Source organism: Atractosteus spatula, chromosome 11 (assembly GCF_055471065.1).
Source record: "Atractosteus spatula isolate fAtrSpa1 chromosome 11, fAtrSpa1.hap1, whole genome shotgun sequence".
In the NCBI taxonomy this organism is placed as follows: Eukaryota; Metazoa; Chordata; class Actinopteri; order Semionotiformes; family Lepisosteidae; genus Atractosteus; species Atractosteus spatula.
The window spans coordinates 6,496,530-6,513,899 of NC_142716.1; the positions used below are offsets into that span (position 1 = coordinate 6,496,530).

The window sequence follows — 17,370 nt, forward strand, 5'->3', positions numbered from 1 at the left end:
AAACAAGGAATTCTCTGCAGAAATATATTGCCAAATCACTAATTAATCAAAGTGTCTGAGGTATATCTGACATACTGTATCTGTCACAAACCATATCTAGCAGTCTATATTTTTGCATGGACCTTTTCGTAATTTAAATTTTGAAGTAGAGAGGCAGCCAGTGTTAGGTGTTAGCCAGAGAGATGAATAATGCTTACTTACTAAAAGACAAGAAAGGCCACAAACAAGAGGAGTGGATTTCGGCCTAGCCAGCCCATTATGTGGCTCATCCATACGTTTCTTGAATCAACATGGCTGTGTTGCTTTTCCAGAAGCCTTTAATGTAAAGAGCTATTTCCCTTGCTCAGTTTTTAAACTACTTAGTTTCCACTTGCGTGTTCTGGTTTCTGTTTCTCTATTAATTCTGAAGAAGTCCACTGGACTGACTTTGTTAACACCTTTGAAGATTTTGAGTACTTCAATCATGTCCCTTTGTAATCTTCTCTGTGCAAGATAAAAAAGTTTCAGTTCTTGTATTCTGGTTGCTCTTTACTGAACTCATGTCAGAGCAGCAATGCATTGCCTGCATTTTGGTGACCAAAATTTTTCATAACATTCTAAACGCCTAATGCATTTAAATTAAGTTTCGGGATATCTGTTTATTAAATATGTATTGTAACATTTTTTATCGCCTTAACACATTGCCAAGAAGATAAAGATAACGTATCTTTTTGTTTTCTTTTGCAGATTCTATAGTGTTTACTACTATTGAGTTATACAGTATCTGCCAACTTCACTATAGATTATATAAATTATGAAGAGCAGTGATAAGACATCTGTGGTACAAATTATATCACCCAAATCTAAGCTTATACCCCTTAACTCTGCCTTCTTTTTTCTGTCTGTAATCAAATTATATTGAATACCTATTGCTATCACTTTAAGAATCCTCCTCTTTGATAATGAACTTTACAGCATATACAAATTACATCATGATCTTTTCGTTCAACAATTTTTCTGTTTATTAAAAGATCTTTAGCGAGTTAGTTAAATAAGATCCACTTTTTCCAATGTTACTGTCATTTAGAAGCTTCAGTGATGATCCTGAAATTTTAATTATCGTTTCCATAACTTTACATGCAATAAAGTATTACTATGTCAAGTAAGACATAGGTGTATTAACACAGCAAGTAGGACAGTATGGTGAGCAATCTCCAATACACATGACAGAAACAAACTCTAGCAGCAGAGGGGGTGACCCATTTGCTGACAGTGAAATCTGAGGAATATTTTTAGTCATGCAACGACCCTATCTACTGAGAGTCAAGAAACTGCTTTTAGATGCAAACAGGGAATCCACTCATTTCAAGTTTGCACCACCACAGAGCTCTTCAAAAGTTACTTCAGGAGATGCCCCAAAACTTTAAGTCACAATTTCAAAAGAAGCAGCATGAGTATTAACCACGACCCAGTTCTGAGACTGACTGACTGACTGTGCCAAAGGGCATCAGCATATTTTTAATAAAATTCTGTTTGATCTGGATTCAGGTTCAGGTTGAAGATTGCCCTTACTATATCACTGAACCACCTTTCTCATATGCAGAATTCTACATTTGGACTTAATACAAGCATGTGTTCTCTTCTGTGTATAAGCCACACAACATTCTAGGCCAAGTTGGATAGCTCCCCTACACTGGTGAGAAAGAAACAACAAAGAAGCCTTTACACTATACAAGACAGATGGATAAGTGGTAAAACAGTCCAACCAGATGATAAACATTATAAACTATGTACTGAAGGAGGACCAATAACACTGGACCACATATTTTTCTCTTTACAGTGCAGAAAGATCATGCATAATAATGGATCACACTGTGCCACTGTGGTGGCAGAAAAAAGAACTACAGTTGTGCACAACATAGTTGCATAAGCCTGGTGGCACACAACAGTATTTAAAGGAAAGCTGTCATGGGTGGTTGCTGGTTAGAATTCACAGCACTGTTAAGGGAAGGGTATCATTAAAGAGAAGCAGCCGACAAAAGACTTTACTTTTAGCCTCTGTGAACTTCACAAAGTCCCATGTGCTCGTCTGAAGGTTATTTTACACATGGAACTTCTGATTCCATCTGACAGGCAATTGAGCGCTAAATCAGTACCATACCTTATGAATGCCCTTCCAGACTTTTTTTTCAAGTTTTAAGGTGGTCTTTGTCTGAACTATTTGGCAGGCCCCTTCCATATATTAAAAAAAAAAACATACAACATAACACTTCTTTCTAAAACGTGTGTCCATTTTTAGGAAAAGGTTAAACAACACTGAATCTGCTGATGCTGTAATTGCAACCTATGTACAAAATGTTGTACAAACAGATGAACAGCTATCACATCACATTATCGCTATTATTTTAGAAATGATGTACTGTAGCTGTAGCAAAAAGAAGTTGCCCTCTTGAAAACATTCATGTAGTCATGCCAGTGACAATTTCAGAAATTGAGAATTAAGTCTATCATATTCATAAGATTTCCAGGATGTGCTGCACAACATCAGATGTTATCTTGTATAGCAAAACAGAGACATTGCAAAGGTGTCATTTTTTTTGCTCATTCCAACAATTCCTGCAGTTGGTGTAGAAAAGGTTCACTTATATGTAACATGTGTGGTGTTTTACAGCAGCCACTATTAGCTTCGAGTCCTTAAATAATTGTGTAAAGTTGTGTGGTGCATTTAAGAACCAAATGAAGAACTGAGAAAAAAAAACATTTTCACAGGAATAAAAGGTGTGTTTTCATCTCAATATGGGTACTCTTATAATGTTTTTGTTATTATTTACTGAAAAACGTGCATTAAGGTCTTCACACAGTGTCAAAATACAAGGTAAATTAGAACTGATGTCTAAATGTTTCCATGAAAGGACACAAAGAGAATATTAAGAGGAGGTAACATCTAAGAGTTTAATAGTTTGAGACACTGGATTAACCACAAATCTACCTATAGGTTATCTGCAACCATATAGATAACGATGAAGTTGCAGAAGTATTTATATCTTGAGCCTTATAAAATACTGAATTCAATACACTTCAAATTAAGTAAAAATCCCATTTGCTAGAAGACATATCAGAGCCAAATGTTTAATGAATGAAATAATGGCATTGTTATAGGTACAGGATGCCAATCCTCCGGTCTGCAACTGAATTTCTTTTAAATGAATATTACTTTATCATCAAGTTAAAACAAACTGGTTTGAACATTTCACTTTAATTGATTCTCTTGTAGTCTATTTGCTATGCGAATGCAGAAGTAGGGGCAAGCAAAAACCAGGAACATATGCAGAAAATACAAAACATACGTGATTTATTTCACAAAAGAAAATGACAAAATGGGTCTGATTAAAGCAGGTTTGAGCCAACTTCATGAAAAGAATGTTAAATTATTTTCTTTGTCTAGTTTTCCACAAGGACTTGAACTTGTAATACGCAGAACTTGCACATTTCACTCACTAACATGGAGCTCCACCTTGTGGCCACCCACATCACTACACAAGAAATGCAACAGAGTAAAAACACAGCTGGTGAAACTGTATAACAAGGGGGCCTTATTTTAATTGCATGTCATTTTGATATGTTACATAAAGTCGATATAGATTATACCATATGCTCACTGGCACATGTTAAATAGTACAAAATAGTACAATCTATGTATTAACTTAAATTATGCTAAACCATTTTTTTTCTCATATCTTTACATATAAGGTGCCTAGGAAGTTAACTGGTTTTCAAACTCCAGTGATCCATGGACATCATTCTCCAGTAGAGAATGACCTAAGCTTCAAGGACCATGTCCTTCCATACTGTACATACAACCCATCATGATGTCACACTGCCAATAAATAGTGCCCTCTAGTGTGCACCATCATGCACAAGAATGTGCTTCCCCTTTTCCCATATATACTGCAGATCCACACCACAGTTTTCACAATGCAGTTGCAGAAGTAAACTGACCTGTGTTTGATGGGTTGTGCACACTACTTCATGGACAGAAAGGCAAATATGGTATCATTGCCTTTCATTTTATCCCTTGACTTCACAACCATCCTAACCATTCCATAATGAGAAAAAAAAGCTTCTAAGGATTTAGGGAATGAATTCAGATATAAAAAGACTCGGGATGAGCATTTTCTGTTATGTAGCTCATTTGCTTTCACTCTGCATTGTCAAATTCCCATTAATGCCATATTTTAGGCAGCTTTTCCAGCTGTGGCATTTAAAAAAAAATCAACTTTTGCAATTCCTTCCATATGTACCTCTAGATAAAACTGTAACATTGAACAGCTTTTATGAGCAGCCTTAAGTAATTGTAACTAATTTACAAGACATCTGAAATGCCGTGAAAAATGAATGGGGCCACAGACACAGATGAGAAAGTGCAGTTAATTGGCTAGCATATGCAATTTGTGCCAACAGCTTGTTAAATGATGCAGATGATGAAAAATGAGCAAGGACATCTGAGAATCCTGCAGCTTCTTGGAGTGCAACACAAAGCCGTGCTCCCTTAACACTTTCTGCTATTTAAGAGAAGTAGCCCCACCTACAAATCAAAATACATCTAGCAAGCTGCAACTGCCAAAGTGCACTGACACAGCACATACTGTATATGGTGATTTTTCCCCAAATGCAAACTGTCAGCAATTAAAATGCCAAAAAGTCTAAACTCTAGTGGTACTATTGCTTAAAATAATTGCACAACAGCAGGGATACTGTACAATTAACATGTTTCTGAATAAAGATTAAGTATGCATGAGCCTTTGATGCCTTTGAAGCACCAGAGAGACACCTAGATAAGAACTTCAGACATTTTGAAAATACTTGGAATTTACAGCAGTCTCTCCTTTGAAATGGGCATTTAAAGTGCTGTCTGTATTTCTTGTGCCGACAGCATCTCGTTTTTTCAGGACATTTTGTCATCAATATGAAAACTGCTTCACCTGTTTCCACCTTTGAATGGTCAGTTCTTTCGGTCACCTTCTCCTGACTGATGAGGTAGTCCACAATTCGCACCCCAATTGGTGGTTCTGTGTGATTCCATTCCATGACAACCAATGAGCTGCTAGGCTCGTATGTATGTGATAATTTTAAGCTGGAATGAAAACAGGAAACAGAAGTACTTAAACATAAGATATGTACTGTGAAGACTTAAATTCTGTAAAATGCATAGAGACACAGGATTGAGCAAAAATGTAATCATTGGTATAGTCAGTCCATTGTTTCATGCAGGATGAACATTATACATTTAGAATAATTCTAAACTACCAATACATTATCCTTCAAAGGTGTCGGGACTGGAAAGTCAACACTTTATTTTTGTTTTACAATAGAGCAAAATTCTATTTGTGATCATGGGATTGATATGAATGATTGTACCACATAATATACGGTAGGTTTTATTTTCAGGTAATTCCATCCATAGTGTTAATCATACTAGAACAAAAACATAATTCGTGTTCAACCCAGTGATTTCAAGTGACCATACAGTAGGTTTTGGGACGCATTCATTTAAAGTAAATTTTAACATTCAATCCTCCATGAAGTGTGTTTTTCAGTTCATGTCCCTTTAATGCAATAATAGCATGAAGTATGTGATTGACTGAGCTCACCAAACTTTTTATATAATCATTTGAGATGCTTTGCTGCAGCCACTGAGCTCTTATCTATTCTTTGGGGATTGAGTAATGACTTCAATTTCTTCAGAATGTAAAATGCATGCTCAATTGAATTTAAATCTGTAGATTTCTGGACATTTTTCTCTTTTTTCTCCTGATGAACTCTTTTATCTATAGTTGCACTGGCAGTACTGTATGTATTGGGTCATTGTTTTGCTGCATAGTAGAGCAGCACCCAATATATGTATAGCATCTGTAGTTTCTTTATTTCCCCACACTAACTTTTACACCACTATTGTTAAGATTTAATGTCATTTCATCTGTCTATAAACACTGTTCCAAAACTATCCTGTCCCATCTACATCCCAGCAAATTCTAATCTGCACTTCCTGGGCTTGAGGGATATGAGACGTTTTCATCTTGCAGTATAGGCCTTGTAATTCTGCTGCTATTCTGCTATTTTGATAACATTGTCCCTGTACTCTGGAGGCTGTTGGTTGTTTCACAGCGTTTCTTTTAGGATTTTCCTAGAGAAGCCAGATCATTTTTCCATTATTAACTGCAGAAGCTAACAGTGAAGTAAAATTGGAACAGGTTTACAGGATGTTCACAGCTCTTTTGTGAAAACCTAATTATCAAACAAGAAACACCTGAAATAGAAGAGGCACCTGTCAGCCAATTGTTCAAATAATTGTTCTCCTTCAAAATAAAGAGGTTCAACACTTACAAATTTTTAATTTTAATTAACCTAAGTGGACAGAATTGAATTAACTTTATTAATGATACATTACTTAGTTCTCACACAGTTCAGTCATGTTTTTTTACTGGAAATGATTATTATTAGAGTTCACAGTGAAGATCCCTATTTAGACTACACTGTCACAATACTTTTGTAGGGCAGTGTAATTTCACCACATATCATTTTTTGTAATAGCTACTGTAGGTTTTACACAACTGCAATCCTGTTTTAAGTTGTCATCTGTTCTGTGTTGTTCTTTCCAAAAAAATTAAAAATGTATTACAGAAATATAAAAACTTAATGACTTACACTATGTGTGATGAGACTGACCCAGAAATCATCACAAAGCAAATTGAGATGTTGTTCCTAAAACCATGTTCTTCTTTCAGCTCTTTCAATACACAGTGGTAACAGAGGACATTCGAGCTACATGTTCTAACTTCAATTAATTTTTCTGCCAGAGGAATTAACACTTCCTGATCGCTCTCTGAGAAAAGTATGATACGCTTTCATGAGTTTTACACAGAATCTCTTCTGTACAGTAGCTCAGTTTAATTCAGAAACATATACTGTAGTTCATTCAATGTAATAACTCACTATAATGTTAATTAAAATCACTGTATATTTCATAATTAGTTATAATGCTGTACATTTTAATTCATATAACTTATACAAATGTCAAGCTCTTTAGAAAAAAACAAAACAACACAAAAGATATCCAAAATCTGAAAGAATATATGAGCTTGTAAAAGTGTCATATTACACATTTTTAGTAAAAATAGTAATTCATTTTAGGTTCTTGTGTACTGTAATTGTACAATAAAATTAACTGCACTTCTGAAAATGTCTTAATTATTGTCAGCCAGCTCCCCAAGAGGAATCTGATTTTTGAAGAAACCTGCATTTCTGCACCCCAGCGCTACAGTACCTACATGGGCTGTGGAAGAGGGGCACAGGTGGGCAATCCGTCTTCTCCGAAGGCACTTGAATCACATCTGCACCAGTCGTCAATGACATCACCACTTCCTGAGCACCACAGCATGCTCATCATAGCTTCTTGCAGAGACTGGGGAGAAATATTTTAAATGGTGTTCAATACATATTCAGCCACCACTTCTGAAAATGTAAAAAAAAAAATCAGAGGATGGTGTTGTGGGGTTTAGCACTGCTGCCTCACAGCTCTTGATTTGATTCAGGCCTGCGGCACCCTCAGAGTGGAGTCTGGCCAGATGGGTTTTTGTCTGTCTGCTCTGGTTTCCCCCTACCATTAAATGAAACCCTGTCTATGATAACAGGGAAGAGTTTGTCCATATACATGCATGAAAGTTTGTGCTTTGCACTGGAGTGGGGGTGCTGTCCAGGGTGTAGCCTATCCTGATTCCACTGTCTGCCAGGTTAGGCTGGAGGTGAACCTGAACTGGACTAAGCAGTTATTGAAAACAGATGGATGATTCACAAAAGTTATTTCAAACCAAAATCTCTTTCCTGGTCAACTTACAATATGATAATAAGTAATTCTTATGATCTATTAACAGGTTCATGTACAGTACTATGAGATTCAAAACCATTCAAGGCATCTTGGAAATAACCTTCGGGTGCAATCTAAGTTAAGCAGATTTTGCTTGGAAGCAGCATGGTGCTAAATCACAGCAAGCCCACAGGACCAGATGAGGGCCGGTCATTTTAGTCATGGTGAATTGGACCACTGCCACTGTAGCGGAGCTAGTTCGGATACGGTGACATCAGCGCCCTCACTGCACGTAGCAGGGACCTCAGATGCCTGGGCTGAGGGAGGTCTCCTTCAGCTCATGCGGCTGGTTCCCTGTTGCGTTACGCCGAAGACCCGGGTTCGCGCCCCAGGTGCTGCGGGATGGAACGGGCGGCGGGGGGCACGACACCGTGTGGAACCGCAACGGTCACACCACCACCAGTGGCAGGTGCAGTGAAGGTCAGCCCTGAGCTGGTTATATCGCACACCTTGTATGTTTCATTGTTGGAGACCAGCTCATACAGAGGCACTGCCTTGGTGACCTGGAGGAGGACAGGTTCCACGGTGCGGGCAGGGCCAGTACTCAGCTGGCACAGGTGGCAGGAGGAGGGGCACTGGCCCTGGCTGCTGCACTCCATCCGCACGCCGGCTGCCATGCGCTTGGCCCCCGAGTCAAGCAGACTGGCGATGTACGCTGGGTAGGTGAGGCTCTTGGGCTCTTTTTCCCTTTCTTCGGATTCATCTGAAGGAGAATTGCCTGGGAAAGGACACAGAGGCCGAATTGGAACAACACTTCCTTTCGTTTTATTTTTAATAAGAGAAATGTTTCACTGCGAAGCGGGAAGGGTGCCTTTCGTGTTTCGAAAACCAGGACTGTTGAGCAAGGCTTTTAAAAAAAGAAAACTTTCAGTTTTGCAAAGTAAAGCAATAACCACACAATTTGAAAAGAGTTTAAAATGCAGCCCTGAACACTTTTTTTCTTATATTTCAAATGCCAGAATACAGACTCAATCTCAAAAGCTCTTGTTATTAAAAAGCAGCATTTTTTAATAGTATGCCATTATTGGATTTTGCCGAGTCCTACACAAGCAGGAGCAATTTAAAGGCTCAAAAAGCTTGGCTGGGAATACCCTGGTGCTGAAGACAGCTTTAATGAAATCAGACACAACTTTATGAGAATAGTGTGTAACTTACATAACTGAATTATTAAAATTAACTTCAACGGTCATAATTTTGTGCTGTCTTCTTGATTAAGCAATCTAGTATTTGTTTCAAAATCATATTTCTTAAGAAATTAAGTTCAATTCAAATATTATGTGAAAATTAATCAAATTATATACATACAATATAAATTTACTAAATAATGAATGTGTACTTGTATGTACTGTACTTGTACAACATCCTCCAAACCAGCTTCCAGGTTATCCAGACCAGTAACAACAGGACATTATGCTTTTTGGTGTGTACTGCCATTGACTTTGGGACCGTTTTGTGCAATTTCTGTACTGTACCTCACTATTCCCTGCACACTTTTCAGGAAAGAGAACAAGTTAAATATGAAACATAGGTGATTACTATAGGTTGCTTGACTAGGCCAACTAATTTTTAAATTATCCTGCGTATACTGTATAAATAAATTCACTTCAAGAGTAATAAATGATTTAGCTCAAAAAGCCTTGCAGAACTCAAACTGCTCAGGTTTCTATTAGTCAATGTTGTATTAACAGAATGTAAATATAGTACATGGCTTAATATGCTGTGTCATCCATTGCACGATTTGGTCATCGTGAAATAAGACAGTAACAAAATATCTGTTGTATACTGCCAACCCATGGGCTTCAACGAGCTACAGTTGTTCCATGAGCAATGAGGCCTGGTGAATTAGCAGATGTAAAATGCAGTTCAACATTTGGTAGTAGCCTGCAGCCAAACAGCCCTGGTGTCCCGAATGTTATTACCCCTAACTTCTGGGCTTCGGTTGAGAAATTTATTGCTCCAGGCTTGGAAGACAGGGGTTTTAGTGGAATGTGACAGCATTTGACTAAACGTTATGGAAAAAAATAATGGGAATAAAATATCAGCAATGAATGGCCAAGAGAAAATCTTCTAGTCTTTTAAAATATTTTTATGCACTGTATCTTTATGCATGGTCTTCTATGGCCAAAGATATTCGATTCTTGAAGATACTGTATTACGTTGTAACAGATTTTCTTCATTTCTACAGTACAATGAAAAATCTTGTCTCCTGATTGTTACTGCCACTTACGGATACACTACAGTTTGTGTGCTCTAAGACCCTCAGAATCAAACCCTCTTACCTACAGTATAGGCATAATTACTATGTCATAGTAACATACTTCCATTTTTATCTCTTGTAAAACAAAGTAAAGCTGATGTCCATTCATAAATCAATACCTGCAACACAAAGTGGCATTAAGAAGGTAGCAACGTTAGCTTTTCTAGATTTCACAGTAATATAGTAATATTTCATCTCAACAAAATAATAAACTTTTCACAGTCAGTAAACATGATGGGAGCTGATTCTAAAGATATTATAGGAATGCAATTGTTAATACTTAATTAATAAAAGCTGTTCTATTTGACTACACATGATGGGATTTTAATAAGATATGACTAACATCTTGCAGCATAATGAAACACAGATAAAAGACTTTCATTTTTAACTACCCAGTGTAACATCGCACCCTTCAGTAAAATACTTACAGTACATACTTGCATACAATCCTCAAAAATAAAAAAAAAGGTTTCTTTTTAAAATATTTTGGAAATCCACACTAAAACAACTGGTGTCTTTATTGTTAAAACATATTGGCAACATTTCCTCATGATGTGATTTAAAAGTGCAGAAAAAAAGGCATTTGCAGGGTGGTACATAGAAGGGAGGTAGGGATTAATTTGCGAGAGATTTCCCCAGTAAATTCTTTTGCTCGATTTTCATTTTAAGCTTAGTATAGTCTACAGATTGCTTACTATGACTTCTAAGCATTCCTTTTATACTGTGGTATGCCTCTAAATAATTCAAACAATTTATGACTAGCACTTTTATCTACAGCTCTTCTTTCTCTTTTAGATTGAATAATCTGAATCAAGGGAATTGGAGGGTAAATGACTCAGGATGTCTGCATATGTCTGTGGCCTGATGCAGAACCCTGATTTGGAATAAGTGAGATACACAGAGTACTCAATACTAATTTACTTTGATGCATCTATACAGATTTACATTCAGACAGATTTAAAGCAAACCTAATGCAGAACAAGATAATTCTATAAAGACACATTACTCTAAGGGACTAAAGAAAACATCTTTATCAAATTACCTTAATTTTCTATAGAGTATTTGTACAAGAAGCAATTCAGTCCTGTTAAGGATCCCTGTTCATCTAAAACCCTGCTTAACATAAGCACTTCTTCAGACAAAATGCTCTAATTATTGTGTTTCAGGGTCTTTCCATTCCTGTCAGCCCATTAGTTAGAGTTGCTACAAATCATCTGGTCTCAGTTTTTCAGAACAACTATAGATCTGTTTGATTAAATTGGCAGGATCTGTGATTATGGTACCAGTGCTTTTATACCATCACTAGATGGTGCTAAGACGCCAACTGCTTTCTTGAGTTTACAATTTGTTTATTCTTTAAAATAATTACCAGATTATTAGGATTAGGCTAGCACCAATATTCAAAGTCTGTACCATCAGCAGAACTAGCTGTTGGAAATGTAAAAAAAGAAGAAAATATAAGCTAGGTAGAAGCCCACCATCACAAATTATTTAATCATTTACTGTACATACAGCAAAGGCAATAAAGTATTACTGTTTTCTTACCAAGTTAACTTGGTACACATGTACTTAACTCTCATCATATCAAACAGTTATAAAAGTCTGAAAATTAAGATAACTCAAAATGCTTATCATGCCAAAATGAAATCTGTAATGGAATACTAAGACAATACAGTAGAGTAATCCCTTTTAGAATTTTATTTCGATTATATTAAGATACTTAACAGTTCAATATTGATCATAGAAAAAGTATCTGGGATACTGAATCCTGGAAAAATATCTGATTTGTATTGCATTATGTATTTTGTACATACAGTACACAATATTACACATACACAACTGGCTATGCTATACTGCATATACCATATGTTCAAATTGTTTTGACAGTTTAGAAAAAAAAGACAGTATACTGTATATGGATTTTCATTTCTAAAAACCAAAATGTTTAACACGTTCACGTTTAAGCAGGTTCCTGTGAATGCTATATGAAGAAGTGAGACAAAAATGGAATAAAATGACAAAATAAAGCATGTAAATGTGGTGACACTTTGGCTAATAAAGCAATGTGAAGTATTTATTCACTAAGTCCTCCAGCACTTAATCTTTCCGGGACTGCTCTTCCAATCTGTTTGCACTTGATTTATTTCCACACTTTCAGCTGCTACCTCCAATGCTAACTGACAGCTCTTTCAGTCTCTAAATAGAAACCTGGACTTGTGGGGGCCGCATCCCAGTCAGGTGAGACATCTGGATTCTGTTTAATTTATTTTATCCCACTTCAAGCGTTTTCTTCCTATCCTACTGCACAAAGAAGAACGCCACCCCGTTCAGAACTACACGCTGGCTATGGAATTGCTTGACCATGAGCACTGTGATTCTATCAGTAACATCATGCAAAAAAAAACGTGGCCTATTGTACTGTATATGACTGATAAAGTGTTAAAGTAACAAAAGAAACAACAGTGTCCTAGAAAACCCAGAACAGATGCTCAGCTTCTTAGCTATTGGCTTCCAGGTTCTATTAAAGTTTGAGCATGCTTGCATTAAAATAGATAAATACATCTTTTTTTTTTGCAGAAAGCAGGGGAATTAAAGTGTGGCCTAAATGTCCATGCAAAGACAGCCACGCAAACATCAGATGTTGGCAATGCACCTCTGGTATCTCTGAGAATTAAACTGGATCGATCCACAGCATATTTGTCAGCAAGGCAGCTGCTTTTGAAAGGCTTTACAGTCCCACCTGAGAGATGCAGCAGGCATATTTTTCATAAAAAGATTATTCTGCCATATGTTAATAGTGCATTTCACATACAGTCAATAATGTTTAATGTTTCGACACACATGCATACAAAATCATCTATCTTGTTAGTTTTGTACAGTTTTATACAATGTCATTTCAATCCTTATTATTGATAAATGGACTTTTTACCTAATTTATAGTGGGAGAAATTGAATTTTTGGGGGGAATCAAGCATTTAATGCAATGTTCAATGCTGGGACAAATACAAGAGGCTGCATTTGCTTATTTAGTAGTAATGGTGAAATTAGAGTGCAATCACTACTTTGCTTCACCACCACCTTGTGATAAATACTTAAATTGCACTGAAGTACCAAATATTTGCAAAAAAAAGGTACCTAAGCATTGAAGAAATTTAAAGCACACCTTCCAAGGGACCATGCAATTTGATGGGCACTTCAGTAATTTTTCTTTGATGCAGGCTTAATTTGTCATACAGTATAAGGTAGTCACTGTAGTGAAATTAATGTAATCTGAAATCTAACATAACTGCCCATACTGTATATTTGTCTGTCATAATGTGATGTATTCAATCTAAGAAATGCTTTTCTCTCGTGCAGAGTCAAATTAAGAAATGATGTCCTTGAAATACTGCCTATTGTAACCTTGAAAACGGATAATAATAGAGCCCAGGTCATCACCCCAACTATATGTCACAGTCTGTGGTTCCCATTCTGTCAAACACAAGAATTACTACAGTAAGTATGTAGTCTTGTTGACATGAATGTGTTCTGCTTAGCTTATTTTTTTCACAGTAAGAAAAAATTCCACAGCTCCAAAATAAATACAGATCACGTACTGTAGTAAACCTCAATTCATTTGACAGTAATTCTTTAAGTTTATTTACTTCCACACTCTCACACCATGCTCAGTTTGCTTTTTGCTATTCTGTAGTTTTGACTCAAGAAAAGGTCAAAAAAAGAAAAGCTATACCTCATATACTGTACCAATTCAAGAATATACAGTACAGTTTATGCACTAAAGTAGGCCTTGGCGTGTACAAAATCTATTAAAGATATAAGGAGATTAGATCAGTCAAATTCTGCATGAGGTAGCTTTGGTAACATACAGTAAGAACGATAACAAATACTGTAAGAGGAGGTCATTTGGCCCATCCAATTTAGTTCTTTGTCTTCTTTAGTAGTTAATTCACATAAAAATCTCTTCCTTTCTTGAAAGAAACTAGTCTTTGGCTGCAATAACATGGCTAGTCATCTTCTTTCATACTCAATGTCAGTGGTGTTACTTAGCTTGTTAACCCCCCAGCCCCCCTCAAAGTCATTTCCTCTGGGATTTGCCTCCATGTACCCTTAACATCTTGAGTTATCTTGAAAGTATAGACACTACAGGCCTGGTTCAGGTCTTGAATTCAAGGTAGCCATTTGGCCATCAAGTCTGAAACATCAGATTTCATAGATGTCTAAGTCACACACTAGATGGAAATACTCCCCGTCAAAAAACAAGAACAACAAAAGCCAGGCCCTGACAAGGTTTTCTTAGCCTTCCAAATGATACATTACAATTCAGAAAAAATTTACGAAAAGAATACAAGTTCTATTATTATTATTGCTACAGGCAATGCTAGAGAGACTATTTATAATGGTTAAGCTGTAAAAAAGAGCCATTCTAGGCTCCAGGATTCAAAAAGATTGGAAAGTGATAAGAGTCTGTTTGATCTTAACTTGGTTGACAGGCAGACAGACAAAGGAAAGAAAAATAAAACATGGTATTTGCTCTGAACTCCTATAAACCTCCCATTTATCTCTAAATCATCAGATTTCACTGATTGACAGCTAGTTATACCTATCAGAGAAGGAAAAGACTATATGCACACAGTCTGAATTTACTGTAGCATGAGGATGCCTGTTTCTCTTGTCTTTCTGTTTTGATTTTCACTTTTGTTATTTTTGTGTGAATGCAATACTTAGGATATTTCCTCACATCTTCCCAGAGAGTATGTTGAGTTTCTTATACAGTATGTTGGCAAGTTTGGCTAAATTCAGCTAATTAGTAGTATGTGGACTTTTAATTTAGCATTTTTATTCTGTGTCACCAGCAAAATGCTCTTCGATAAGATGACAGAGTTGCCAGATTGGGCTTTGAAATACACCATTTTAAAAAAGAGGTTGTCTTGTGTCTTTTGATATACTGTATAGCTTGTTGCGGCGTAGTTTGATCTTGCCGCTCAAAGTTCTTGAAAATGACTGGCAGGGCTGTATTTTCTATTACGGTCTATTGCATCGCTTCATCATTGTGCTTGGTTCCGTGTTATTGATACTGTATGTTAGATGTTTTAAAAATCGTTTCACTGCTGTGAAAACAAATTTAATGGTTGGATTTAGAGGATATTGAAGATCACTTGCATGTGCTATATAAATTGCATATATACAGTATGTTTCTTTTCACAATACAAGTTCTTATAACACTTAAGGTTGTTGTTGACATGCTGAAATCCCATATAGATGCGAGCATCGGGGACTTTAACTAAGAGATTAACAGAAGTTTGGGAAGAGGTTAAATTCTAATGTCACATTTCAACTCCCCCGCATATAAATACTCCCTGGAAGCCCATAACTCTGTGCACATCTCTCCTAGCCCCCCTCCCTTCACCCCAACTTCATTGTTGCAGTAGCTCCCTGGTTCATTTCTCATAAGAAATGCTGGGTGTGACTGTGCCAATCCTCAGCCAGGAAGGTTAACTCCAAAGTCTTAAGTCATCCCTTTAAATTCATCGGCTCAGTCATCATTAGAATTTAACCAAACTACAGAATTGTAGATTCTAATATTCTAAATGATGTCTTACCAGTGTATTATACATTTTTAACATAACATCCCTCGAATTAAATTCCAAACCTTAAACCCCAACACTGTAACCTTGCTACAGAGAAGCAATAGTAATCGACTGCTGGCATGAATCAATGGGAAGGAAATATCAGTAATTAAGATGATAAAACGCGTTCCTTTAATTACCACCTGACATCTGAACGGCTCATTAAGCTGAGCATGAGTAAAAAGGCAATTAATATCTATCAGCATAAACTGATAGGATACAAAATTAACTGTCAACATTCGAATTGAGACCTCTCTATCCTTGTGCAGTAGGGGTGGAAATTATTAATTTGAAGATAGTTATTCAAGTAAGTTAGTTTAGCACATAGGATGGTTCATTGTTTTAACTGTGTTGTTTTGTAAACAAATACTGTCATAACTTACTTCAGGGAAATCGTTTACAAAATCTTCAGTTACATTCAGCTCAGTGTAAAGAAGATTGTTCGTAATTGAGAGATACAAGGAGCTTAATTTACTGTGGATCTCTACTTATGAATGTCAATACATAATCAAGAACTGGTTACAATGAATTTGACGTGCAACTTTTTTTCATATACTGGAATCATCTTGAGAGTTTGGACTCTCTATTTCAAAAGAAATCTTCTGTCACAAATCAAAATTGAGAACACATTTGAGAACCCTTTAATGACTACAGTATAAACTACTCTGTAGACCACAGAGAGAACAAAAATCACATCCAAATGGTCAACTACAAAGGCTGTTTTATATTCAAAGAAATACTTGATGTACCAACAGAAGACATACTCTCATCAGTACCTTTCTACAAAATAAATCACTAAGAACTTCAAAGGGTTTGGATGAAAGTAGATGCTTTCAATTTGTGAATTTCTGTGAAACCCTTCCACCATGAGTTTCTGGGTACTTGAAGTTAAATAACAGATTACTGGGGCCTTCAATTCAATAAAGGGAAGGGCTATCTGAGTAAGAACATCTCTGGAAAATCATATCAACAGCCAGAGCAATAGGTGAAGGGATGTCCTGTGGCTCCCTACTGAGATTGTGGTTTATAATGTTCAAATTTGTTGCACTATAAGAAAGTTCAAATTGTTCTACTTTAGGAAACCTGTCCCAAATTTAAAGAAATCAAAACAACAGATTGATTGCTTAGAGCTGAATAAATAAAGGTAGGATCTTCTGGGGTTTGACAAGAAGATACATATTAATGCTTTTTTTTTTTAGAAATGAACAACATTTCTGAACTTAGCTCTCATTCTTTATGGTAAATACTAAATGCTTCATTAGAGACTGGTCCAGAATTTGTGAACAAAACCTGTGGCCAGATAAAGAATAGAAATGTAATTTCCAAGAGCGTAATATCAGACATGCTCCAAAAAATGGAACGCCCCAACAGCACCTCAGTTGTGAACATGTTGATGCATCCAGCAGTTTACTTGCAATAAGAGTAAAACAAGCTGAGAATAAAAGCTTTAATTCAGATGATCAAATACAATAATAAAGGTCAAGTTCAAAGCCTTTCAGGGCTTGTGTTCATATTTCTTAAATTCAATGGAATTGCCTTAGTCAACTCCTGAACAAGTTGATCTTAAACGCTCCTAGTATCCT

At 36.4% G+C, this 17,370-nt stretch overlaps 1 protein-coding gene across 1 annotated transcript in view; it reads right to left on the reverse strand.

The window, feature by feature from the left end:
* astn1 (astrotactin 1) overlaps positions 1–17,370 on the reverse strand; it is a 251,224-nt gene that overhangs the window by 33,206 nt on the left and 200,648 nt on the right. The window contains exons 17-19 of the mRNA XM_088927324.1: positions 8,353–8,621; positions 7,308–7,441; positions 4,962–5,113 (exon numbers count right to left, since the gene is read on the reverse strand). Of these exons, the coding sequence (XP_088783450.1) occupies positions 4,962–5,113; positions 7,308–7,441; positions 8,353–8,621 (555 nt within the window). The remainder of the gene's footprint in view (positions 1–4,961; positions 5,114–7,307; positions 7,442–8,352; positions 8,622–17,370) is intronic.